Source organism: Nicotiana tabacum, chromosome 22 (genome assembly GCF_000715075.1).
Source record: "Nicotiana tabacum cultivar K326 chromosome 22, ASM71507v2, whole genome shotgun sequence".
In the NCBI taxonomy this organism is placed as follows: Eukaryota; Viridiplantae; Streptophyta; class Magnoliopsida; order Solanales; family Solanaceae; genus Nicotiana; species Nicotiana tabacum.
In genome coordinates this window covers 2,529,792-2,555,737 of record NC_134101.1, presented here as the reverse complement: position 1 = coordinate 2,555,737, position 25,946 = coordinate 2,529,792, and the positions used below count along the sequence as shown (strand labels likewise).

The window sequence follows — 25,946 nt, the reverse complement described above, 5'->3', positions numbered from 1 at the left end:
AAGATGAAACAACTCATGCGCATCAAGGAAGAACAAGGGTTACTCGAAAGCATGTGAGATCTCCCTTTCTCCCTTATTTCAGTTGTGTGGGAAGCACTTATGTTGGACCTCCTCCAATTTTCAACATCAAGCATCTATTTACTTGGGTTATTGGCGAAGATGTTGATCCCGACTTGTTAAAAGAATTTAATAAGTGGTTATATTAAGGTACCGACACGGTTTCAAAGAGGTTAGATTATACATTTTTTTTCATATTATCGAGTGCATACAATTTATGGATTTTCAATTCAAACTACATAATAATTGTACTTGCTATGTCTTTAAATAGGAAGAAGATGCCTTATACTTTAAAAGATAACCAGCTCAACCTGTGGTTTGATCTTGGAGTGGAGAAAGTTGATAAAAAAGACTGATTTTATACTTTGGCACGTCCAGGGAAAATCCTCAACAACACGGAACACACATACCTTGGCAGAATTTAATAATTAGCTGCGGTATTTTATTATTTTAGATATCTGTAGATTTTTTGTTTGAAAATTGTAGTTAAATTGTATTCACCATTGAGAAATAATGAAATCTATTTTTTTATTTATTTGAAATACATTGATGTTATTTTATACTATTTGAGGAAGAGAGAAAAGTACGGTCCTGAAAACAAAACACGGTTTACAACTACTGATTGTATCTTCAAGACTAGAATTGAACAAATTTATGAGAGGTACATTAATGCTCCAGCAAATAGGAAGCTTGTTGTTGTCAAACCCCAGGATGTTATATCACAATACATATTGGGGTACCGATTAGTTGCAAATATTGCATGGGACAAAGTTGATTTTGTGATTATAGCCATAAACATTATGGAGAAATTTCATTGGTTGTTGGTTGTGTTTGGCATTACCGATAGGGTTCTACATGTTTATAATTCTATGGTCTATTCACAAAATCACAAACTTGTTGAATTTGTTGTCGACAAGTTTGCTATTATGATCCCCCTCTACTTGTCATGCACTGGCTTCTATGGCAAGCGTCCAGACATCAACTACAAGAATACAAAGGCATACATTGAAAAAGGTGTTACTGACCCTCTTGAAATTCAGTGGTTGGTCGGTGAGATACCTCGGCAAAAAGAGGGGTCATTGTATGTGTTATTTTTCCTTTTATTTAACTAATTATATTTTACATTGAATGCTAAATCTTTTTCCCTTTTATTTTTTGCAGCAACTGTGGTGTATACGTGACGGCATTTGCAGAAGATGTCAGCATTGAAGAGCTATCGATTTCAAATGAAGACCTTTATGATATTGATCAACACCGTAAACGCTATGGAGCGCTCCTTTGGGATTATGCTAGGAAAAAGCAATAGCTTGGTACAATTAGTGAAAGTGAGGTGACCGACAGATTAGCAATAAGAAAAGGTGCACCAGCTGTAAATTATGCTAGAAAAAAGCAATAGCTTGGTGCAATTTATTTGTAGCAGATTTATGCTACAATTGTTTTACCTTTTATTTTCTTATTTTGTCTAGAATTCTACTACTTAGAATAGAAAATATGTGTGGTATTTTTTTTGGTTGAAAGTTGTTAGTACTTGATCTCGATATTGGTACTATATAATTTCTTTATAACATAACTACAACTGAGTCTACAACTACTATACAAACATACATAATCTATCAGATTTTAGCAGTGTTGTTAGGAAAGGCTGAAAAGTAATAAATAAACCCAGTATTTGAACAAAACAACTACAAACCAATTGCATTAAGAGTTGAAATCTGCTTAGCAAACATTCATTATAGGAGAATCTTTATTCAAATTAACAGCACAATTACACCACAATTATAATTCTCCGAAACATAACAAATACAACTTAATATGGCTTAGAGGATAGATTATCATCAATAGTACTCAGTAAAAAAATAATAATTTAAACTATATCAATTTTTATTTCTTTTCGGGAGCATTGCTAAAAGATCTTTTGTTATGCCCTTCTAGTCCGCAATTGTCACATGAAACCTTGTACTTCTTTGCATTTACTTCATCATATGGTTTGTATCTTTATTTTTGCGATCTTCCTCACTGCCTTTTTCTAGTAGGTGGCATTACAACTTCTTTAGCTATATGTTGTGGCACATTTCAGTTGCTTTCATCATGCAGTGTGTCTACTGGTATTTCATAAGTCTGCAAAAGGCCCTCCCTCGTATAATAAGGAGAACAATAATTTTCATAAGAATCGTTCATATGCCTCAAAGCTGCCAAATCATGTGGACATGGAAGTTCATCAAGCTAGAATTGTCCACAACTACATCTCTTATTTTGAAGGCAAATAATGAAGCGCTTCACACCATCTATCACAGTATGGATATAATCTGTTGAAGCCCTCACCTACAATTTCATTACAAACACACAACAAGTTGTCAGCAACATATACAAAATAAAATAACTATACTTATACAACAATATTTCTACAATTATCAGTATATATTTAGTTTGATGAAATCAATGATATGATGTTATTGGCCATAACTTACTCTCATCTTATCCGATAATGTCATGTTGTCCCCCAACTCTTTATTGTATTTTTTTTCTAAGGTATGTGAACTTACCCTTTGCATTCAATAATTTTTCATTAGTCCAACGTTCAAGAAGAGTCCTCATGTACTCTAATAGTTCTACTACGGGCAACTCTCTTGCATCTTTAGTTACCGCATTGAAGGACTCTGCAATGTTTGATGTAATCGTCCATGTTCGGTTCACCGTAGCATGTACCCCAAGACCATCTATGGTAGCCAATATCGTATATGTATGCTTTAACACGTGTGTCGATCTCTTCAATCTTTGACATTTTGTCATTAAATTCATCAAGCGTGTATGATCGTGCCGTGGCAAAGTATAATTCACTTAACTTTAGATGACCTTTCTTGAACTTTGACCTTACATTTGTCCAAATATGCCACATGCAAGCATAATGTGGAATGCCGGTATAAACAGTAGGTTTTGCCTTCAATATACTTTCATTCCGGTCCGAACCAACACAGATATTTAGTTTTTCACCATATGCATGTTTGAATTGCTCAAAAAAAATACCTACATGATGCGTCATTTTCTGAATCAACAATGGCGTATGCTAGTGGTAATATGCCACCTATCACATAGATAGCAAAACAAAATTCAATTTCAGTAATAAAACTTGAAAATATAAAAAATACAGTCTCAAAAACAACTTTATAACTTTTTTTTACAATTAATCTACATTACCTGTTGTATCCATTGTGCTAGCTGTTAGCATGATTCCCCTATATGCCGATTTCAAGAAGGTGCCATCAACTACTAAAACTGGCCTATAATGCTCCTAACCCTTGATGGACGTACTAAGTGCAACAAATGCATATAAGAAACAGTCATCTTCAGTCTTCTGCAATTTCACTACTAACCCTGGATAAGTCTTCTCCAGAATATACAAATAACTCGGCAAGCGACTGTAGGAATTAGCTGCATGACCTCTCAAAAATTCCAAAGCCTTTTCTTTCCTCTCCAAGCTTGCATATATGTTAAGTTCACACCATGATTCGACAACATGTCAGTTTGTATATCTTTTGGTGTGTATATTGCATAAGGATCCGCATATTTTGGCATCACCGTACTGCCAACTACCATGGCAGTAGGTTTGCGTGGTATATATGTTTTGTCCATAAAAGAGCATGTGTGCAAGGTGTTGCATTTTTGAACCTTGAACAATGCTGATTCATTTATGCTGGTGGACTTGAAGTGCCACGTACAATTATCCCCAACACATATGAGGCAGTAACTACTGAATAAAAATAATTCAAAAAATGTTATGCAAATTATAGATACAAAATACGAGGGTGTTTATGCACAACAACTTGTTGTAAATAATTTATATACAATTTAACTACAACTTATACACAATATGAATTTGACAAATAAAATATTCCTACCTTCTTGCACTAGACCTTTTCACCCTAAATTAAAATTTATTCATGACAAAATAGTGCTTCATTACACTGACAATTATTTTCTTGTTTTTGTAAACTTGACCTAGTTCAATTACATTTGGCGTATGTTTTGTTATAGTGATACTTTCATATTCCACAATTGTTGGAGATGTTTGCATATCAATCAACTTCACTGTTCCTCATACTTCTCCAATTGTGTTACAATTACTTGACAATTGTCCCACTTTAGTATTACGATAATCAGAAGAACCTGCACTCAATTAAAAATATAGTAATTCAGACCTCTATATATTCATGGGTTCAATATTTGACAGAATACTTGTAAAGACATAACAGTTGAACTACATTTGTTATGTAGTATTATTGTAGATAATTTATACTAAAATTATAGAACACTTGAAATTCAAAAAACATCAGCATTGGAAAAACAGAGCAAACCTGCAATTGTGCTCGCATTCGACGTACCGCATTCCTAATCGAAATCACGCACTGTTATACATATCATATATATTCCAAAGTTTTTGTTTTCCTTTTTCGTCTCCACATACACTCGTACTCCTATATAGTTCCGAATTTTCATTGGAGGACAATATTCGTTGACAATATATTTGATTTCGATGATTTTTGCGGAGGTATCGACCATTAGATGCTCTACAATTGCGGAATTCAATTGACTATAATTTGAATCTTCATTGACTGCAATTCCGTCAATATCACAATCTTTGTATCTCCCAACGCTATCCCACCGATCATTGAGTTGAAGCATAATCGCTAATTTTGACATTATGTTGCGAAATTCAATTTAATTGTAGCTAATTGTTTACAATTATTTTCTTCAAAACCTTTATTTATGATAAACCAGAGAATAGAAGGATACTACAAATATGTTACCTTGAGTATGGTGCGATGATAACCAAGAAAATATGCGTAATAGAAGGATTCTACAAATATGTTGCCTTGATTATGGTGCGATAATCGTGTCAGTAAAATCTCTAATTGATTAGTGTACATGAACGGAAAAATCCCTTCTAAAAATACAAGTATTGGGATATCCTATTATGACCTCTATTCATATCCATTTTACCAATGGAGACAATACTGAATTTCACGATTAACACATAACTATGCGGCCCATTTACTTGGATAAGTAGGTATGGTCTTGTTTTGGTATTTTTGAGGTGAAAGGTACAGTTTTAAACACAAGTTATTAAATATAGGCAGAATAGCCTGACAGACACCTCTACTTATTCGGCTTTGATATCCAGGTCCCCCTACTCTATATTGTTTCAACTAGACACTTGAACTTGTATAAAATATTAGTCTTAAACACCTCCGATACCGTGTGTTATTCACTCACACTGATATAAAGGACACATCAGATCCACCTAAGATAAATTAATGACACGTCGTTATTTATTTTTAAAAATATATTTTTTAACAACAAAATCAAACTCATAACCCATTCCTTTTTTCTCCCAAAAAACTCAAACATTCCTCCTCTCTCTACCATTCCATATTTGCCTCTTCCACCCGCCACCACCACTACCACACACCGCCACCCTTCCTCTTCCATATGAAAGCACACAACTAAACCTACTTCGTTTTTTTTTTGTTGTTCTAATTTTTTTCCATTACTACAATCGATTCAACCAGCCATGGTATTCCTGCTGCCTCCATCACCGACAACCACTCCAGAATCGCCACTATCTTTCCTCTTCTATTCAAATTCACGTCACCCTTTCAAAACCCAGACATCGAATGGATTAGGGAAGAAAATTTATCCTTAAATTCTCTTTCAAACCAAACACCCAAGAAGCAAAACAAAAAATAAATAAAAAGAAAGAGAAGAATGTTTCGCTGACGATCTTTATTTAATATTTTTATTTTTATCCTTTGCAAAAGCTTGTCTTCAAAAGTTGGGGAATAGTGATGTGGGAAAGGTTCCAAAAATTATAGGGCCAATCTGACGGTGATTTCAGATCTATGGTGGTGAGGAATATCACTGGTGGATAAAGAGGTGGTGGAGGAGGGTTTAGGTTAAAATGGAGGAGGTGGACAAGGTGAAGAAGAAGGGGGAGAGAGAAAAATGGGGTGGAGGTTGGGGTGAGGGTGGAGGTTGGAAGGCAGAACGTGAAGGAGGGTTTGATGACGTGTTTTTTTTTTTTTTTTAAATTTAATTTGTTGTATTTTTTTCTTCTTATTTTAGTCATTTTGGTTTAAATATTTATATTCACGCTATTTATACGCGTGAAATACACGTATTTTGTCCAGCTCAACCATTAAGTTGCCACGTAGACTTGGTCAATGGTTAGAGGGGTTTAAAATACTGACTTTGAATAACTATAAGTGTCTGAATGAAACTTCATTGAGTACAGGAACCGGGATGACAAACGCGAACAAGTACAAGTGTTTGCGAGACCATTATGCGTTAAATATAAAGAGATGTTTACACAAATAGCCGACTAAATTCACTGTTTACTTTTTTTAATTGGTATACATAAATTATACACAATTATTCACGTATTATATATGAATTATAAATATATTATACATATGTCATCTATTTTTTGTTTTAAGTAATTAGGTAGGCGACAATTTAGGTTAATTGCGCAAATATAAATTAGTAAAGGTTATGTGGAATTAACATTGATGTTTACAGTCAGAGCGCCTACATTATACTCCATTAAAATACAACACTTTGCTATACATTGCGTGAACATGAGATGATTCGTACATCGGATTGCTCCTTTTATGGAATTTAAATAAGTTTAAGGTAAATATAAAAGGGAGAAACTTGTCGAGGAACTTCAACCTACTTTTCTAGTACCATGTTAGAATTTTGGTAATAAAAACTTGGTGCATTGATTTTAAACAAAATTTTCTCCACGAGTACATTAATTTATTTGTTGTGTGAATATAAACATGGGCATATCTAAGTTTGTGGTGCGGGTATCTATAATTGTTGTATGGTATACATGTACTTGAATTGTCACAAACGATAGCAAACTTGAATTGAAGCTTGAATTTTGAAGTAATGTGAAATTATAATTCGGCGGTAATCAAAGGAAAACCAAACATGCGAAAAAATAAAGCGGTAAAACAAAATGGAGCCAATTCCAGCAAATTTTTTAAATAACGGGTTGGCGATTCCTGTGAAACTATATAAGCCAATTACATCCCAACACGTGGTCACAGAGCAAACTCAAGATTGCCACGTTTGCGATCCGCGTGATACCAAAGTGAGCTAATCAACACTACTCATCCCCTCTCTATATAAACCCCAAAGACCAGTATCAATTTAACAGAAGCGGGAAATCAGTCTTTGATTATTTCAATCAAAAATTACTAAAAGCATTCATTTTCATTAATCAACATGAGTTCTACAGGAGAAACAAAATCTGTAGCGGGTAGAGGAAAGGCCAAAGGTTCAAAAAAATCCGTCTCTAGATCTCAAAAAGCAGGTCTTCAATTTCCAGTTGGCCGTATTGCTCGTTATCTGAAAAAGGGTCGTTATGCTCAGCGTCTTGGCTCTGGTTCACCAATTTACCTCTCTGCTGTTCTTGAATATCTTGCTGCTGAGGTACCCATTCTTACCCATTTTGTATAAAAATTAAATATGTTTTGTTTTGGGCATTTGGCTGATTATGTTTTTGATTTTTGAATTTTACAGGTGTTAGAGCTTGCTGGAAATGCTGCTAGAGATAATAAGAAGACTAGGATAATTCCAAGGCATATACAGCTTGCGGTGAGGAATGACGAGGAACTCAGTAAGTTGTTGGGGAAGGTGACAATTGCTAACGGTGGAGTTTTGCCCAAAATTCATACAAATTTGCTGCCTAAGAAGAATGGAAAGGGGAAGCCAGAAGTCGGAACCCAATCACAGGAATTTTAGACTCTGCTGTTAAATTAGTTTGTTGGGTAGGCAGGTTTAATATGTTTTTGTGAATTAGTAGTAATATGTCGTTCTGAGCTTGCCTTTTGATATGGTTATAGCCATCTATGTGAATGAGAAGTTTGTTTCTAGTACAATCAAACCTGTACTATTAGTTTCAAGTTTCAATTTGCATTTGATCTATTGGGAAAAACTAAGTAAATTATGCCACAAGTAATATTCAATCCCAAGCAAGTTTGGGTTATGAATGAATGTCTGTTACCTTATGTAAGAACATAATTACAAGAACATAATACACATAATTAAAATGGAATAAAATAATGGTACATGGGCCATATATTATTATGTTTCTAAAAACAAAATTTATGTTGATAACATCCACTTAGATTGAATAAATGACATTTGTAATCTTAGAATCGAAACATGGAGTACAAGTTGCATGTCTTTGGATTGTAAGATAAGATTTTTCTATGTTGGAAAAGAGTCTAAGGCCTCGTTTGGTAGGAGGGATAATGAATAATTAATTATGAGGTTAAATTTAAGAAGAGTTTATTCTATATTTGGTTTGGAGAAAATTGTGATATAACTAACCGCAAGATTAGTTATTCCGGTATTGTTAGTTTTTTTCATTCCTATAAAAATATAAAATAATTAATCATGAAATAACTAATATGAAAATAATTAATTTTGGGATAATTTCTTTCCAACAAAACCAAACGAATCCCAAAGGTGATAGTAGTATTTTTGTTGCCAAGTATTAACGGATAACAAAATGATGCAAAAGTCAATATTATGGGGTCTATGTCATCCTTTATCAACCCAATGAAAACAAGCAAAATATGACAAATGGAAAACCCCATATTTCACGATTCCTATATAAGGGAGTCGTGGTGGTGATCCAGTTTTTCATTCTAAGAAATTCTCATTTCCATTAGTAAAGAGAAAACAAATGAGTTCGACAGGCTCAACCAAAGGAGGCAGAGGCAAACCAAAGTTGACAAAATCGACATCTAGATCTCAGAAGGCTGGCCTCCAATTCCCTGTTGGCAGAATTGCCCGTTTTCTTAAAGCAGGCAAATATGCCGAACGTGTTGGCGCTGGTGCACGTCTACCTCGCCGCTGTTCTTGAATATTTAGCCGCTGAGGTAATTTTTCATATATAGTCAAACCTCTCGATAACAATCTCGTTTGTTCTGAATAGTTTTGGATGTTATAGCGAAGTGCTGTTATAGAGAAACTACATTATAACATAGCATAAAAATTGGTTACGAAAAAGCTTGGCTTTTATAGAGAAGTGTGGTTATATAGGGATGCTGTTATAGAGTGGTCTGATTGTATCTCATCCATCTTAATCAATCTTCACTTATAATATTGAACTATTGTTCTATCTTACAAATTTCACAAAGCGTGATCTAGATAATAAAGAAAAAAAATATAGCGATTAGCTGCATGCGGCCATGCAAAGGAATTACGTTTAGTATATTGAAATCATTGGAACACAATAGGTTCACCCAATTACCTTGAAGCTAGAAATGTGGTTCATGGATAGTCATTACTACGATATCTTTTCTCTTTATATGACTCTTGACCTAGAAAGTGGACAGTATCAAACTATGTTGTGTTTTACCAAAATTGTGAGGATCTAAATTTGTTTAATCATGCATGCAAGCATTGTATTTCGGCGTCATCTTTTTCTTTCCTTTTTTAAAATATGGTTGAGGTTTGATTGTAATAATAGTACAGGTTCTGGAACTTGCTGGTAATGCAGCAAGAGATAATAAGAAGAATAGGATAGTGCCAAGACATATACAGCTCGCAGTGAGGAATGACGAGGAGTTGAGCAAACTTCTAGGAGATGTTACCATTGCAGATGGGGGTGTTTTACCCAATATTCACCAGAATTTGTTACCCAAGAAGAGTGGGAAATCCAGAGATGACATTGGGTCCGCTTCACAAGCAATTTAGTTATTCTTTTCAAATTATTTACAGATTCGGCTTAATTTGACTGGCTGTAATAGGTGTGAAGTACTTCCTTTTTTTTAAGTTAACTAAAATTAGAGTAGATAAATTTATACTTTTTCAACTTTTGGAAAGGTTTTATCATGTTACACTCAATTGTACACACGAATCAAGATTTGTGCAATGAATACAACATACTTCCAGTTGAATGATTAGCCACCCAGATGGTCTCTTTCTGTTTTTTTTTTTAATTTTTTTTATTTATTATTGCTACGTATACAATATTATTGTTGTCATTGCTCTATGTCAGCGTCTTTGAAAACTACATAAAGCTATGTATCCTGCCTCAAACATACGCTTGAAAACTGGATAATTTTCCTACAGAACAGCTTAACCAAGAATGGAAAATTATAGTACCAATCGTGTGGAACTGGAATCTCAAAAACACAGGACGTATCCAGTTTTCAGTTCCATGTTTTTATGTGAGAGAACAAACATGAGATTAAAAGAAGAAAGGAAATTCAGGACTGATCCTCAAGGTATTGATTGTATGTTACAAATAACTATTTTTTTGCACGTTTACCATTAAGATTGGGAGCTTAGTCTAATTTCAAATGTTTTCTTGGAAGAAAATAATCCGTTCTTGCAATGATAATGTAGAAGAAACCACTCTCAAGAGTTCCCAAATAATTTTTTTAAGGATGGAGTATGTGCAAACTAAAAGATCAATAAAAGAGATGATATTGTTATTTGATTCTCTATATAATTCTAGTAGTTTCATTTTTGAATAAATTAGTTAGACCATACTACTGTAGTTTGTTTTGTGATTTCCATAGTAATGCAATAACGAACATGGTGCTTCATTATGAATTTCGGGAACATTACTCAACTTTTTTTAGGAGTTTTACCATGTTACCTATTACCTAACACGGTGTTTAATCCCCTGCATCTCCAAAATTCTGTTGTCTCTCTTTTTTAAGCAAATAATAAGTTTCAAAAGACTGCAACATTTAAATGACCCCAATTGGCATTATAAATGGTTTCTTCAACCAGAGTTTTAGAACCTTATGATAAAAAGATAAAACAAAAGATGAAGGAATTTTCCCCGTAGATACTAAAACACGCAATCACACTATGGGGTCAAGGTCAACGAAGTCTGCTCTACCAGAGAGTCATTCCAATTTCCAGTACAAAGGCAAACAACCATAGCCCACGAATTTAACTCCAACCAGTTATACTAGAGCAAGTAGGTATAATTTAACCAAAGTATTCAAACACATTGGTGGTCAATATAACAATAGGATTTCAGCACTGCAAACATGTTTACCACACACTAGAGCGTAAGCATTAGGACTCAAGAGGCACTGAGGTCTCACCAGACAATGAACTGAATGTCACTGGGATCTTCTCTTGTTGCAATACATGAGCAGTGTTGGTTTTGTCAAATGGCAATGCTGTTCAAGAGGCACTAGCCATGGATTCTATAAGGAGCTGGTAACCTTCTGGGACAGCTGTCTGTGTATGCACACATTCTGCCAACGCAGGAACATCTGCATTAATGTCCAAAAATTTGGCCAGCAGCAGTAGTAAATGGAAATCTGAGATTCGCTTCACAAAAGAAAGATTCTTTGTTCGATTGAAATGATCTTTTAATGCTCTCATGCTCACTGGAATATTCCTGTTTTCAATAGGAAATGATGATGATAGAGGACCCTGCGCAGTCATAAGAATTCACATGAGACGAGAGCAGATAAGAGTAGATGTTCAAAGTAAATACTATCACTAGTACGATAGCAAAGGAGAACAGAAGACAAAGGGAGAAGGGGGTCGAAGGAAACTCTATGCATCCGTCCAACAATTGCAATGGCAGCACATATGTGCAAAATAAATATTAAAAAGGAAATGAAAAGAAAATTGACAAAATAACAGGTATCTGAGTGGAACTGTCAAAGACATCACTTTTTGCATCTCTTTCATCTCTGGAGACTCAATTTTCATTGCTCAAACCACTGTGGTAGAATTATAGCCAATTGTAGCTTCAGTCTCACTCTAATATATATCAAAACTTAGAACTACCATGAAGTCCTGCACTTTGAAATCTGGTAAAGCTGCCAATAGTAATTGGGAATGATGTAGGCTTATAGATTAATCGTCAAAATCAGATGTCACATACTAGAGTTTTCTCTCTTTTGGCTTCAAGACAGAAATCATAACACCACCTAGCACCACGTCTTCTTCCTACCTAATCAGAAAGTAACTTGATTTGATGCTTAATCTAAGAGCAGAGACAACTACCACATGATTCTAAACACATTTTACAAAATTAGGAGCATAGTGTTGCCTTCACTAGCTATTACATCTTATCATAAATCACCAACTATATCAGATGATAAAGCAAAGTGATTATTTTCCTCACTATAGCCTAACAGCATCTGAGGATCATCCAGCAAAAGACACTCAAATTCCGCCAAAACCAAATGACTGATGCAGCACTTAACAAGAGGTAATCTGAGCAAACAGAGGAAGGGATTTTGGAATATTTTGAATTACAGTTTGGAAAACATTTATGATTTGCAAGTTTCATGTTGAAAGCATACTAGTACACTTAAAACTGAGTTTACTATAAGCATATTGTATTCTCTGTCCAAAACCTTATTGGGAAGCCCCTTGCCAAGGTGTCCTAGGCAGGCACTGGAAAAACCAGATTTCCCGCGCACTTCGCTAAACCAAAAACTTTAGGTCCGAAAGATATATCAAATTCAAAAGATTGGGAACATTGGATTTGATAACAATACCTTCATGAATGAAATCTTAATGCATCATTAATATGTTCTTGTTTTTACGGAAAAACAAGAACATATTGTGATCAAATAAAGTAATTTTCCTAAGCACCTCACACTTGAAAATATATTCAACCTGTCAGGACCAAAATCGGTACCAACAACAGCTTGCAATGCTATACTCCAGCGCCCGTGTTTTGGGTAACATCAATTCCCCAACCATCTTATTTATCACGTGATTCACATCAAGTGAGAGGGGATACAACTAGTGAAGGAAAACTAAATGAAGAAAAAAAGTTAAAAAACTCCCTAATGGAAAGATTCAAAGATATTGTTCCGTGCATTCTAATATTAATTAAAATTCAATTAATCCTGCCAAAAGCTGACATGGAGGGAGAAAAAATTGCAGGAATTGTTAGCGTGGTTTTCTTTCCTTCCATTCATTTTTTGGGTAGGGTAAGGGACACATAAGAACATATTGGCATTTGTTTTTTTTGTCCTTCCATTTTTGGTGGAAAGAGAATTAACCAAACCTATGAGTTGAATGTAACAATAATACTTTTGCAAAAGAGGAGATGGGCTGATGCTCAAGCCTGGTAATTTTCTACTGGAGTCAAAGCTGTAGCCTAAAAATTTATAGGGCAACACGCTCGAGCCTAAAAAGTCCAATGACCTCAGGCTGGGTAAAGCCCTAATTTCAAACTTGAACCAATCCCTAGAAATGTTCTTTTGACATTAAAAAAATTATCATAGATAAATGAGTTCATGTTTGCGAATATCATGCTTCATGTTACGCCCAAAAAGTGGAAAAAAGGAAAAAGAAAACAAAGCAGAGTTCTCCTACCAAACAAATACAGCTAACAGAAAGATGACAAGCTGAAAGAGCAAATAAGAGACTAAAATATGATGAAACATGCCGCATCACCTACTGAAAGAAACTAAATTGCCCAGAAATTCTTTAAAAGGTAGTAACTTCAGCCGTTAGAGCGATACGTACTATTTTAAGATATTCTCAAGCTACACTACTAGGTAGCAGGTTCTACCATCCACACCCTCTTACAGGCTTTAAATGTAGGGCGAAGGCATATGGCATCAAATCTCTATTTAGGGGTTCGACCAATGACCTATTGGCTACAAAAACCATCTAAAGCATACAGTTGCTTGAAATAAGCATGTATTTGACACATGTTATAGGAAGGTCTTGCCATCTTCAGCAATTCCAACCAATAAAAAAGGCATCTTTTAACACCATAATTAGAAGTAATGCAATATAAGGGAAGGAAACAAACATGATTCTCATAATCAAATCCAAACAACTAATCAAGACAATAAGTAAACAATTCACAGAGAATAACTCCATACATAGAAAAAATATGCAATAAAACCAACGTACCTGATGATCAGCAATCTTGACAACGACCAAGAAAAAGTCGTTATCAACTTCTCTGGTGTCCTTTACTCCAACCACCACATCTTTCTTCATCTTAGAAAGCTTTGGATCAATCATCTCATCCTTATTAACCTCTGTCTCAAACCACCCTTCTTTAAACAACCTAACACACATATCACTCATCTGAAACGCCTCAAAATGTACATCCGCAGCGCCATCCTCATTCACCTCGAGCTTCACTATAGCCGTCACCCACTCCTTCAAATCACCCTCAGCATGTAACTCAGCCGCCTGCAAAACTTCCGCAGTCGACATTGTGTAATCCTTTTTATCCTGACTAATTGTCTGTGTAAATATAAACCCTACTTTCCTCATCCCTAATCCAATAGCTAACGCATCCACTACATTCTCCTCATCAGGATCGCGTAAAAGTATCAAACTTTCCTCCGTCCCTTGCTGTGGCGGCTCGTAGATGAAATCAACCTCCACTTTCCCCTCAGGGGACACTGTGCCGTACATAAACCCGCCGCGTTTCACGGCAAACGCTAGGGTTTCGTTCACATAATGCTGAAACGCATTGGCTGCATCGCGATCGAACGAAACTAGCTCACAGTGAGGGTTTTCTTGTCTTGTAACTCGCATTTGCTTTGCAATTAGGTCATCCATGGTCATTTTTTTACCGAATGAACCGGCGGGGTTGACAGTCGGACCGGCGACGGTCCGCTCGCCCTCGTACGCGAGGTACACTATCGAACCATGGGTTAAGTTGAGAGAGGAGATTGATGTAATAGGATTTGACATATCGGTGAACCGGGTCCAATCATCAAGGGTTTTGGCGAGCAAAAGGTTCTGATTTGTAGATAGGGTTTGGGATTGAACTGGAACTCGAAGCTGGGACTCGATTTGAGCTTTGAGTTGGGAAATTGTGGCGTGTGGATTGTCAATGGTGACTCGTTCTAGCCCATCTCTGCTTCTGATTCTGATCATCATCTTTGCTGATTTAACCACTTGTAATTTGATAGTTTATGTATGCACAGCAATAATCTAAGAGATTTATGCCGATTTTAAGGGAATTGAGGTGTTTATATAGGTAAACACCATTGAAGGATAAAGGTGGAGTGCAGTGCAAGAGAAGTTTTTTTCAGAATCTTTATGGAAATTGGACCGACGAAGAAGAAAGGAAGTATGAAGTAAAATCGTGACTTATGTAAAGTATATATAAATTCTAGGAGATTTATTCTATTTTGGATTGGGCCTGGACTTTGCGGATTAGTCCAAATTAGGTATGGGATGGACTTTTATGTGGGTGACCAAATGTGTAATTTCCTTCATAATTTATGATGTCAGTTTGACGATATAAAAGAAGAAAATATTTCTACATCAAAATTAGGGGGAAGTGCACGGTTAGCCACTAATTAGAAATGTCTTTACTCTTTAGCCACCGTTTAAAATATATTTACTTTTTAGCCAGTGCTTAATAATTTTTTACCCGCCCGGACAAAAATACTCTTGTACTAATATTAAGGATATCATGTCCTTAACTTCATATGTTCAGTGTAAATGTTAAGGACATGACGTCCTTAACTTCATGTGTGTAGTGTAAATATTAAGGACATAATGTCCTTAACTTGTATTTGCACCTTCTGTTGTTAAACTTTAGGACCTCATGTCCTTAACTTCATATGTGTAGTGTAAAGACATGTTGTCCTTAACTTCATGTGTGCAGTGTAAATGTTAAGGACATATTGTCCTTATTTTTATGAGTGTTGTATAAATATTAAGGACATGATGTCCTTAACTTCATAAATACTGTATAAATATTAAGGACAAAGTGTCTTGTATTTGCACATTCCGTTGTTAAACTTTAGGACATCATGTCCTTAACTTCATATGTTCAGTGTAAATGTTAAGGACACGACGTCCTTAACTTCATGTGTGTAGTGTAAATATTAAGGACATAATGTCCTTAACTTGTATTTGCACCTTCTGTTGTTAAACTTTAGGACCTCATGTCCTTAACTTCATATGTGTAGTGTAAATGTTAAGGACATGGTGTCCTTAATTTCATGTGTGCAGTGTAAATATTAAGGACATAATGTCCTTAACTTTATGAGTGCTGTGTAAATATTAAGGACATGATGTCCTTAACTTCATAAATACTATGTAAATATTAAGGACAAAGTGTCTTGTATTTGCACATTCCGCTGTTAAACTTTAGGACATCATGTCCTTAACTTCAAATGTTCAGTGTAGATGTTAAGGATACGACGTCCTTAACTTCATGTGTGCAGTGTAAATGTTAATGAGATAATGTCCTTAACTTGTATTTGCACCTTCTGTTGTTAAACTTTAGGACTTCATGTCCTTAACTTCATATGTGTAGTGTAAATATTAAGGACATGGTGTCCTTAACTTCATGTGTGCAGTGTAAATGTTAAGGACATAATGTCCTTAACTTTATGAGTGCTGTGTAAATATTAAGGACATGATGTCCTTAACTTCATAAATACTATGTAAATATTAAGGACAAAGTGTCTTGTATTTGCACATTCCGTTGTTAAACTTTAGGACATCATGTCCTTAACTTCAAATGTTCAGTGTAAATGTTAAGGACACGACGTCCTTAACTTCTTGTGTGCAGTATAAATATTAAGGACATAATGTCCTTAACTTTATGAGTGTTGTGTAAAGATTAAGGATATGGTGTCCTTAACTTCATGAATGTTGTGTAAATATTAAAGACAAAGTGTCATGTATTTGCACCTTCCATTGTTAAACTTTAGGACATCATGTCCTTAACTTCATATGTGTAGTGTAAATGTTAAGGACACGTTGTCCTTAACTTCATGTGTGCAGTGTAAATGTTAAGGACACTATGTCTTTAATATTTACAAAACACTCATAAACAAAGGGTAACAACGTCTTTTCGTATTAATTTTAATAGAGTAGTGGCTATTTGTGCTCAGCATTAAAAATACTGGATAAAAACTAAATGCCATGTTAAAAAGTGGTTATCCCACGCTATTTCTTCTCAAAATTACGTACTTATTACCCTTGCAGAATTTGGCTCAGGGCGGCCACTTTGTGATATTATATCAACTTCAGTTTTGAACTATCTCAGACTTGTTTTATAATTTTTAATTGAGCGGTAATTCTGACGAGACTGACAGATAAGCCGATGCTAATAGCAAATCTAATTCTGTGATGAAAGAGCTTTGTTTGGCACTTTGCTCTCCTCACATTCTTCACTAGATGATTTAGATGGACTTTGTCGTTCTTTCCCAACTAAAATCGAAAGGGCTATAGAGGTTTTTGGTAAAAGAGAGTTCTAATGTGGGGAGCGACCGCATATAATTATCTTAAAAGAGAGTGCCCTTCCTTAGACTGAATGTGGTGAAATGCATCTTCTCATGAAAACACCACATAGCAGGGATTATTCAGGAAAAAATTCTAACCTGCTTTTAAGCTAATCCAAATATTGTTTATATATATATATATATATATATGAGCATAAATTGTGTCTTCGGATCTAGTTTCAAATAAAAATATGCATGAGGAATATTTAATTTGGATTCGATTGTTTTTCAAAGTATAATGAGTTATAGTTTTTTACAACAAAATAAGTTACAAGAAATATGACCAAATCTTTTATGTGACTCAAAATAAATTACATATATGTATTTGCTGCTACAATCACATGTTCACAATTAGAATTAATTATAACAAAAAAATATAAAATTTTAATCCAACTGAAAACTAATAAAGTAATGTATTTCAAATCGACGGTCTCAAGTGCAACAAACTACTAATTGCACATAACGCCGTTGAATCATGGTACGATATTACAAATTTGTAACATTTTGAGGAAAGAAAGAAACAGAGAATCAATTTATTGACCTATTTAGCTTTGTTTGGTACTTTTCCTTTGCATTATTTCAGAGCATAACAAAGTTTTGATGAGATAAATGAAAAAAAGAATAGAGACAGGAAAGGCAAAGTAGATTAAAAAGAACACAAAAGTTGTAACGATCAAATACTTTATAGTCATTGGAAAGTTACATAAGATTTTGAATTTGAATACTACAGTACTACTACAACTCTCTACAAGTTGACTACCAAAACTGTGGGACCCCTATGGCCCACTCCAAAAACTTTTGAATTTACTCTCTTGTCCTCATCTGCCCCAGCCATTTCTCTTTTTTGAATCTCTATCTTTTTGTTCATTGGTACTTTGGTGATAAAACTTATAACCGTTGTTGCTCCTTTTCTTTATTAACTTTTTTATTCTACACCTTTGAAGAGTTACCGTAATGAAGAATAAAGGAGTTGATAAAACAAGGAATACCGTTGAATCTAAACTTTGCATCTAAATAGTATAATGTGGAGTAATAGAAACTACAAAATCGTATCTCCAATTAAAGCTATTTTTACTTCTTTAGTTTCAAGGATTTGAAATATTTTGCTTAGTGGTTAATGTGTTAGAATTATTGCAGGGGGTTTCTTTCGTATCAAAAATTTGGTGAGGAGGTTAAGTAAGATGGTTTAGCTCAAGAAACAATATTTATGCATCTTCTTAACTTATAGATAAGGTTCCTATCATTTTCAATCAGGAGTCGAATATCTTCTATCCTCAACCTCTACATGCCATTGATAAATTCAAATAGAGGAATTAATACACCACATATTACAACTAACAGCCTCACTTAAGGTTGGAAAAAAAGCTAACGCGCTAACCGTTAGCTTAGTATAGTTTTTACTATGGAGAAATAATAGACGATAAGAGTATATTATAGAGAATTAAACTTGTACACAATAGACTAGTTAAAATAGATCCAACAAAATAACAACAACAACAGATCCAGTACAATCTCACACAGTAGGGTCTGTGGAGGATAATGTGTACGCAAACCTTACCCCTACCTTATGCAGAAAGAGAGGTTATTTCCGATAAACCATCGGCTCAAGAACAGTGAAAAAGACACAATAAACAAACAGTAACAATGGCAAGAAAATAAGATAACAAAAACAAATAGCACGACGTGCAATAGCAATAGAACTAGGAATACAAGCTACAAGAGAGAAGTACGAAAGCTACCGGCAATAATGCTATATCGTCTAACAACAAGGAACTCGGAATAAGAGAATACAAGACTAGTGCTACTACCACTAGTACGACTAGACGAGACTCTCGACTACCTGTCAACCCAAAACTCTAATACTCGACCTCCACACCTCCCTATCGAGGATCGTGTCCTCGGTAAGCTGAAGTAGTGTCATTTCTTGCCTAATCACCTCTCCCCAGTACTTTCTAGGCCTCCCTCTACCTCTCCTCTGACCCGCTATGGTCAACCTCTCGCATCTCCTCACTGGGGCGTCAGTGTCTCTACTCTTCACATGCCCGAACCATCTCAGTCTCGATTCTCGCAGCTTGTCTTCCACAGGGGCCACACCCACCTTGTCCCTAATAACTTCATTCCTAATCCGGTCTTTTCTGGTAGGCCCACACATCTATCTCAACTTCCTCATCTCTGCTACTTTCATGTTCTGGACATGAGATTTCTTGACTGGCCAGCACTCGATTCCATACAACATAGTCGGTCTCACTACAACTTTGTAGAACTTGCTCTTAAATCTTGGTGGCACATTCCTATCACACAAAATACCAGATGCAAGCCTCTATTTCATCCACCCCGCTCCAACGCGATGCTTAACATCCTCGTCAATCTCCCCGTTCCCCTAAATAACAGACCCAAGATATTTGAAACTATTTCTCTCGGGGATGACTTGTGTACCAAGCTACACTTCCACTTCTGTTTCCTGCGTCCCTACACTAAACTTGCATTCCAAGTATTTAGTTTTTGTCCTACTCAACTTGAAACCTTTGGAATTCAGGGTCTGCCTCCACAACTCCAACAGATCGTCAACCCCGCAGTGTATTTCATTGATTAACACTATGTCATTTATAAATAACATACACCATGACACCCCCTAAATGTGGCGCGTCAGCACATCCATCGCCAGTGCAAATAAAAATGGGCTAAGAGCTGAACCATGATGTAACCCCATCATCAAAGGAAAATAGTCTAAGACTCTTCCCACAGTCCTCACCCGAGTCTTCGCTCCATCGTACATATCCTTAATCACCCTAATATTCGCTAGCGGAACACCACTAACCTTGAGACATCTCTATAGAACCTTTCTTGGGACTTTATTGTAAGCTTTTTCTAAATCGATGAACATCATATGCAGGTCCCTCTTCCTCTCCCGGTACTGCTCCACCAATCTCCTCACAAGATGAACGGTTTCTGTGGTCGAACGCCCCGGCATGAAACCGAACTGATTCTCCGAAATAGACACACTCCTCCTCATCCTCCTCTCCACCACCCTCTCCCACACTTTCCTAGCGTGACTAAGTATCTTTAAAATAGATCCATCCGCAGCAATTAATCCGCCCGTATATCATACTAAATTACAATGCCTCAATTAACTACACTTTAATTCTAAATTAGTTAGAGTTGATTGTATGAATTATTTATATTCTATTGATCCATCATAGTTAGATACTTTGTGCTAGGTTGTTAGCTTACTGCTTCATTATACTTGAGATAACTATATTTATAAAAGAAGCTTATATGAGCTTTCTATGAAAGAATTCTGGCTATGCCTGGCCATCAACATTTATAAACAAGATTGATAGATAAATAGAGGAGTCCAACGACTATCATTATGCTTAAAAACGTTTATGCACTGCGTATTAAATTGTAAATTGGTCAAGTACTACTTGAGAAAATATATAGTAAAAATATTAAATTGAAAGGTATGAAGAAAATTGCAAACATGTGCAAGGGGAAAAGGAAAGAAAAGGGACAGAGATCTCGAATCTTTATGGGAAAAGCTGCACATTGCAATTGGAATCCACCAACGGTCTGGAATGTATTCCATTTAGAATCTCTTACTTGTCTTTTAATTTTAATCCGCTCAACAAATTTTAATATTTTTTTTAAAATGTGACAAGTAGATCTAATAAACAACCAAAACTTAATTAGTGAAATTGACACTCATATAGAAATGAAGGATGAGTAAATTTCATTAATCATACTATCATAGACACTAGTAATAGTAGTAGTAGTTGAGTGTAATTTAAGCTAATATAGAGGATAATTATTTAAGGTCAACATCTAAATATCATAGCTTAAGTCACTAAAAACCAAGTTTATTTATTATGGTTCTAGACTTGCACTGATTGGTGAATAACCTACCTGAAAAGCAGAAAGTGTACAGAAAACGTTACCATTATTGAAATTCCTAAGTAAAGTAAGGGCTTTCTTGTCATTTCAATGGAGTCCGACAAAAATTTGAAAAACGAGTGGCCGTTTGAACCCCATAAAACATCGAACTTCAAAAACCAGCTCTCTTCAATGCTACCCAATTAAAAACAACTCTTATCTCTTCAAATCACTCCAAACCCAGTTCACAAAAAAGAAGTATATTTAGAGAGAGAAACAGCTAGAGATACGTATAGAGAGAGAAAGAAAATGACGGGGTTGGTGATGGTGACAAGAGGGGGTGGGTGTGGAAATGTGAAGAGCAGTTCAAAGGAAAGTGCTAATACTGAAATGCAAAATGAGCAGCAGTTGTCTTTGGTTGATTTTATCTTAGCTGCTTTAAGAAAATCAATGGTGTCTTGTCGTGTAGAACGACAAGAAGAGGCGATATGTAATGCAGTTCATCAAATGGAAATAGGGTGGCCCACAAATGTGCAGCATTTGACCCATGTCACTTTCGATCGGTTTCATGGGTTTTTGGGTCTTCCTGTTGAGTTTGAAGTTGAAATCCCATGTAGAGTTCCCAGTGCCAGGTTTGTTCCAAAATCTCAGCTTTTTTCTTGTTATGTGTTTATATATTTGAAATTCTTGTTCCGGGTCAACTTCAATTTCTCAGAAAAAATGCTGGTTCTTGTCTCTTTTGTTGTTTAGATCTGTTTACTGATGTTTATGACCGAGATAAAGCTGAGACTTTTTGGAGGTTTTTCTTGTCTAAAAATAGATTTATCAACTTTTTCTTGTTGGAAAGTATCTTTTTGTTTCCTTCTACTTGAGCTGAGAAATGAAACTTTTGAAATTTGTGGCTTTAAATATGACATAACATTTTAGTGACACTTATACTTTTCAAATTTATGGTCTTAAATATGTTCATTACATTTGAGTGAGTATGAAAGCTGCTAATTAAGGTAAAATGGGGCTGTTGAAGTTAAATTATTTCTAAGAGAAAGTATGAGTTTTATGACATTATACTCACTGTACACATTCTCAATACATTGTTCAGTATAGAGAGTTTTTGAGTGGTTCCTGTAAATGCTGAGAAATAATGATGTCTTTGTACATATAACTGTGAAATCTACTGTGTACTAAACAGATGTTAAAGCTAATTGTGGAAAAAGATTAGCAATAATACTTTTTCAATCCCTCTCACAAGTCAATAGTACAATAAATGCCAGTATCTACTTTCTAGATCTTTCCAAGTTCCAGGAGGACTGGAACTTAGGTCATTTTCTGCTATGCTATTTAGTGAGGAGCCTATTTTGAGGTCCCCCTTCCTTTTGGGGACTGAGTTTTGATGTAATTTTTGGCCAACCAAAATGAAGGTTTATTGATTCTTGGTTTTTCTATTTAATGATAACATGAGCATCCTTACCCCGCCATTAAACTGAGGTTTTGACCTACCCATTAGTTGGTTGGGACCTGGAGGGGACTAATAAATGATTTGCTTGCAAATACAACTAACTCTTTATTGCTATGATTTAGAAGTGCTTTAACAGAAAGTCAAGAAATTTTAGACTTTAGGATGTCCACAATCTTACAACTCAAGTAGTACATTCGGATAGAAGAAAGGTGGTAGAGTTGTGACTGTAGGCTCAAGATTATATCCAAACTCCAGCTTAATAGTAGCAACTTTCGATATGAACTAGGCATAGGTAGGATCATGGGCCTGGACTGTGTTAGGTAATTGGTCTATGGCATTACAATGGTAATAAGTAATGTTCAATGATGACATAATGAATTAATCTAGGTATAGTTTATTTCCACCTACTTTATATACTGATGACCCAAAGTTGCCAAGCATACCACTTGAAAATTGCAGAAAATAGCTCCATTTCAGGAACCATAATGGTAACTTAAAATTATATATTGAGGACACTAGTGAGCAGAATTAAGATATTCATATGCTATGCGTAGTAAAGACTAAGCAAGAATGAAGACCGGCAGGTGGACCTTCACTTGTCTTTCTTTAGCAAAGTACTGAAAATAAAGGGACGAAAAAAACACAATTATGGCATAAAAAAGTTGTTCATGATTAATGGAGAACAGAAACCTATTCACAAAGTTGGAAGTTGAGGGCTTGTTCATCGAAATTCTATAACTCTTTCAATTGATACTGATTCCACTATCCACAGATCTTAGAACTCTTCTCTTTGCCAGTGATTATGTTTTCCCAGCATAAGTTGATTTCTGTTTCTATCTTCTTAGAGGTTATTCTTCAGGGAAAAATAGCTGAAGTAATATGCTTATAAAGTTTCATACCAAGCTATTTAGTCTATCCGCTGAACTTTTATCCATTTATTTTGCAGCGTCAGCGTGTTTGGTGTATCTGCAGAGTCGATGCAGTGTTCTTACGATACAAGGGGAAATAGTGTCCCAACTATTCTCCTGTTAATGCAAGAACGTTTATACTCACAAGACGGTCTTAAGGTAAACAAATTTTATCTCATTTCTAATTGATAGAACTTTTCTACTGCATTATATTATGTTGACAATTTTCTGACTTGAGCATTTTTGAATGAATCTTTAGGCCGAAGGAATTTTTCGAATTAACCCAGAGAATAGCAAGGAGGAGCATGTAAGGGACCAGCTAAATAGAGGCATTGTGCCTGACGACATCGATGTTCATTGTTTGGCTGGTCTCATCAAAGCCTGGTTCCGAGAACTGCCGTCAGGCGTGCTTGATGGGCTTTCACCGGAACAGGTTTTGCAATGCAACACGGAGGAGGAATTCGTTGAGCTTGTGAAACAGCTTAAACCAACTGAAACCGCATTGCTCAACTGGGCAATTGATCTTATGGCTGATGTTGTTGAACAAGAGGAATCCAACAAAATGAATGCTAGAAATATTGCAATGGTTTTCGCCCCAAACATGACTCAGGTAAATGAATTTTATAAGCTATAGGTCCAGTGGTGGATCCAGAATTTTCATCAAGGGAGGTCAAAATATAAATAATTAGGAGTCAACTTATAGTAAATATACATAAAATAAAAAAATTTATCTAGCAAAATAGTGTAATTTTCCGGCGAAGGGGTATCGCTTAGACACCCTTTGCTTCAATAATGTGGCTCCGCCAATTATAGCATCTGGTCATATAAAAACTCTTAACATTCTCATTTTGCCAAGGAGTTGAAGCATTTCATTTTTTGTTTCTGGGATCAGATGTCTGATCCATTGACAGCTCTCATGCATGCCGTTCAAGTGATGAACTTGCTGAAGACCCTGATCATGAAAACACTACGAGAGCGTGGAGAGACAGAAGATGGAGACTACTCACCCATGTCGTCTCGTTCTTCTGGTAGACAACAAACTGATGAGGAATACGACTCCCAACAAGAAGAGATGGACACTAGCTGTGAATCAACAGGACCAGCATCAGATGACGATGATGAGCAACAACGCTACAGCTACAGCAGTGAAGAAAGAGATGAAGTTGAGTCATTGAGTGAGATAGAGGAAAGCTTCCTACGGCAGTTGAACGAGAATGAGCACGCAAAAAATGACTTTCGGAAGCAGTTAGAAGGAATTTTATGCAGAGAAAATGTTATTTCCTCGACTTCATCTACTGATAATGGAGATTCTTCTGTTATATTTTCGGACAGTAAAATCGAGACTTCTGGCTTGAGCACTAGCGACGGTGAAGACTCAAAAGACACTTCTGTTACTCGGGGGCATAAAATGGAGTCAAAGAGATCATCAACTGGAGCATGTGGAAGCATGGAGGATATCAATATGGTAGATGTAAACATGGTAGAATCTGCTGTTCCTGTGCAGTAGGTTATTTTCAATGAATTTGTGTGATTTTTAAGGAATCCTGGATTTCTCTGATGGTTGTTTATGTAAAGTGTTGTAGGCTTGGGGATAGATACAAAATGGTTTGCTTGTAATTGACTTGTGAATCACTGTTCAGCATTGGCTGAACTTGTGCTTGATTTCCTTTGTTTTGCTAGCAAAGGATCTCTAACATTGAAAAGGTTTGTTTGTTGATGAAGATTGAAAAAGAAAAGGCGGATTGTTTGTATCAGAAAAGCAGTCCTTGATTTCAGATACTAATTGGACTATTATCCTTTTAATGATTTGATAGAGAACTTTTTCTACAAGATTGTGCATTATTTCTTGCAATTCTTTCTAGGAAACTGTTGATGTGGCAATGAGTACTTTATTTAAATCTAGTACAGTAGTAATATATTGTGCCCTTGAATTAAGAGAAAAAGTGGTTCACTAATTGCCAACCAAAATAAATAGGTAGCTATCAGATGGAAAGGAATCCAAGAAATGGAAATAACTAAACTTTGTCATCCTCTATGTACAAGTTTTTGTTGTAACAAAACACTGAAAGTAATACTACAATGAAAAATGTCGACTGTTCAAGCTAATACTACAATGGATCATTGTTAAGTCTTTTCTAATCTCCCTTACCCTTAATTTTGTTAAAAAAAAAAAGAAGCTACTGTAATTATTACCACCAAGCTTTAAGCTAAGAAGCTAAACAAGTTTCCCAGAAGAGCCTATCCTCGTCTTTTTTATTCTTCGACTTCTCTGTAACAAAATCTCCATAATCGTTAGCTTTAAACTTCTTACAACGGCCTCCGACATATCCATTCCAACGTTGTTCAACTACATCCTCATCATCT

General features: G+C 35.6%; 3 protein-coding genes and 1 pseudogene across 3 annotated transcripts; 3 read left to right on the top strand and 1 right to left on the bottom strand.

Annotated features, from left to right (window-relative positions):
• Positions 1-7,258: 7,258 nt before the first annotated feature.
• LOC107791080 (histone H2AX) lies at positions 7,259-8,024 on the top strand. The gene is made up of 2 exons (XM_075243753.1): positions 7,259-7,551; positions 7,642-8,024. Exons 1-2 carry the CDS (start codon positions 7,345-7,347, stop codon positions 7,861-7,863), a joined length of 429 nt encoding a protein of 142 aa, XP_075099854.1. The 5' UTR covers positions 7,259-7,344; the 3' UTR covers positions 7,864-8,024.
• Positions 8,025-8,155: 131 nt separating this feature from the next.
• On the top strand, positions 8,156-10,828 carry LOC107791079 (histone H2AX-like; annotated as a pseudogene).
• A 138-nt stretch (positions 10,829-10,966) lies between these two features.
• LOC107791083 (NPL4-like protein 1) lies at positions 10,967-15,197 on the bottom strand. Its single transcript, XM_075243752.1, has 2 exons — positions 13,996-15,197; positions 10,967-11,535 (listed from the first exon to the last, which is right to left on the bottom strand). The coding sequence occupies exons 1-2, from the start codon at positions 14,980-14,982 to the stop codon at positions 11,281-11,283; spliced, it is 1,242 nt and encodes a 413-aa protein (XP_075099853.1). The 5' UTR covers positions 14,983-15,197; the 3' UTR covers positions 10,967-11,280.
• Positions 15,198-21,409: 6,212 nt separating this feature from the next.
• Positions 21,410-25,388, top strand: LOC142176727 (rho GTPase-activating protein 2-like). The gene is made up of 4 exons (XM_075244937.1): positions 21,410-21,850; positions 23,621-23,741; positions 23,842-24,192; positions 24,475-25,388. The coding sequence occupies exons 1-4, from the start codon at positions 21,528-21,530 to the stop codon at positions 25,087-25,089; spliced, it is 1,410 nt and encodes a 469-aa protein (XP_075101038.1). The 5' UTR covers positions 21,410-21,527; the 3' UTR covers positions 25,090-25,388.
• Positions 25,389-25,946: the final 558 nt, after the last annotated feature.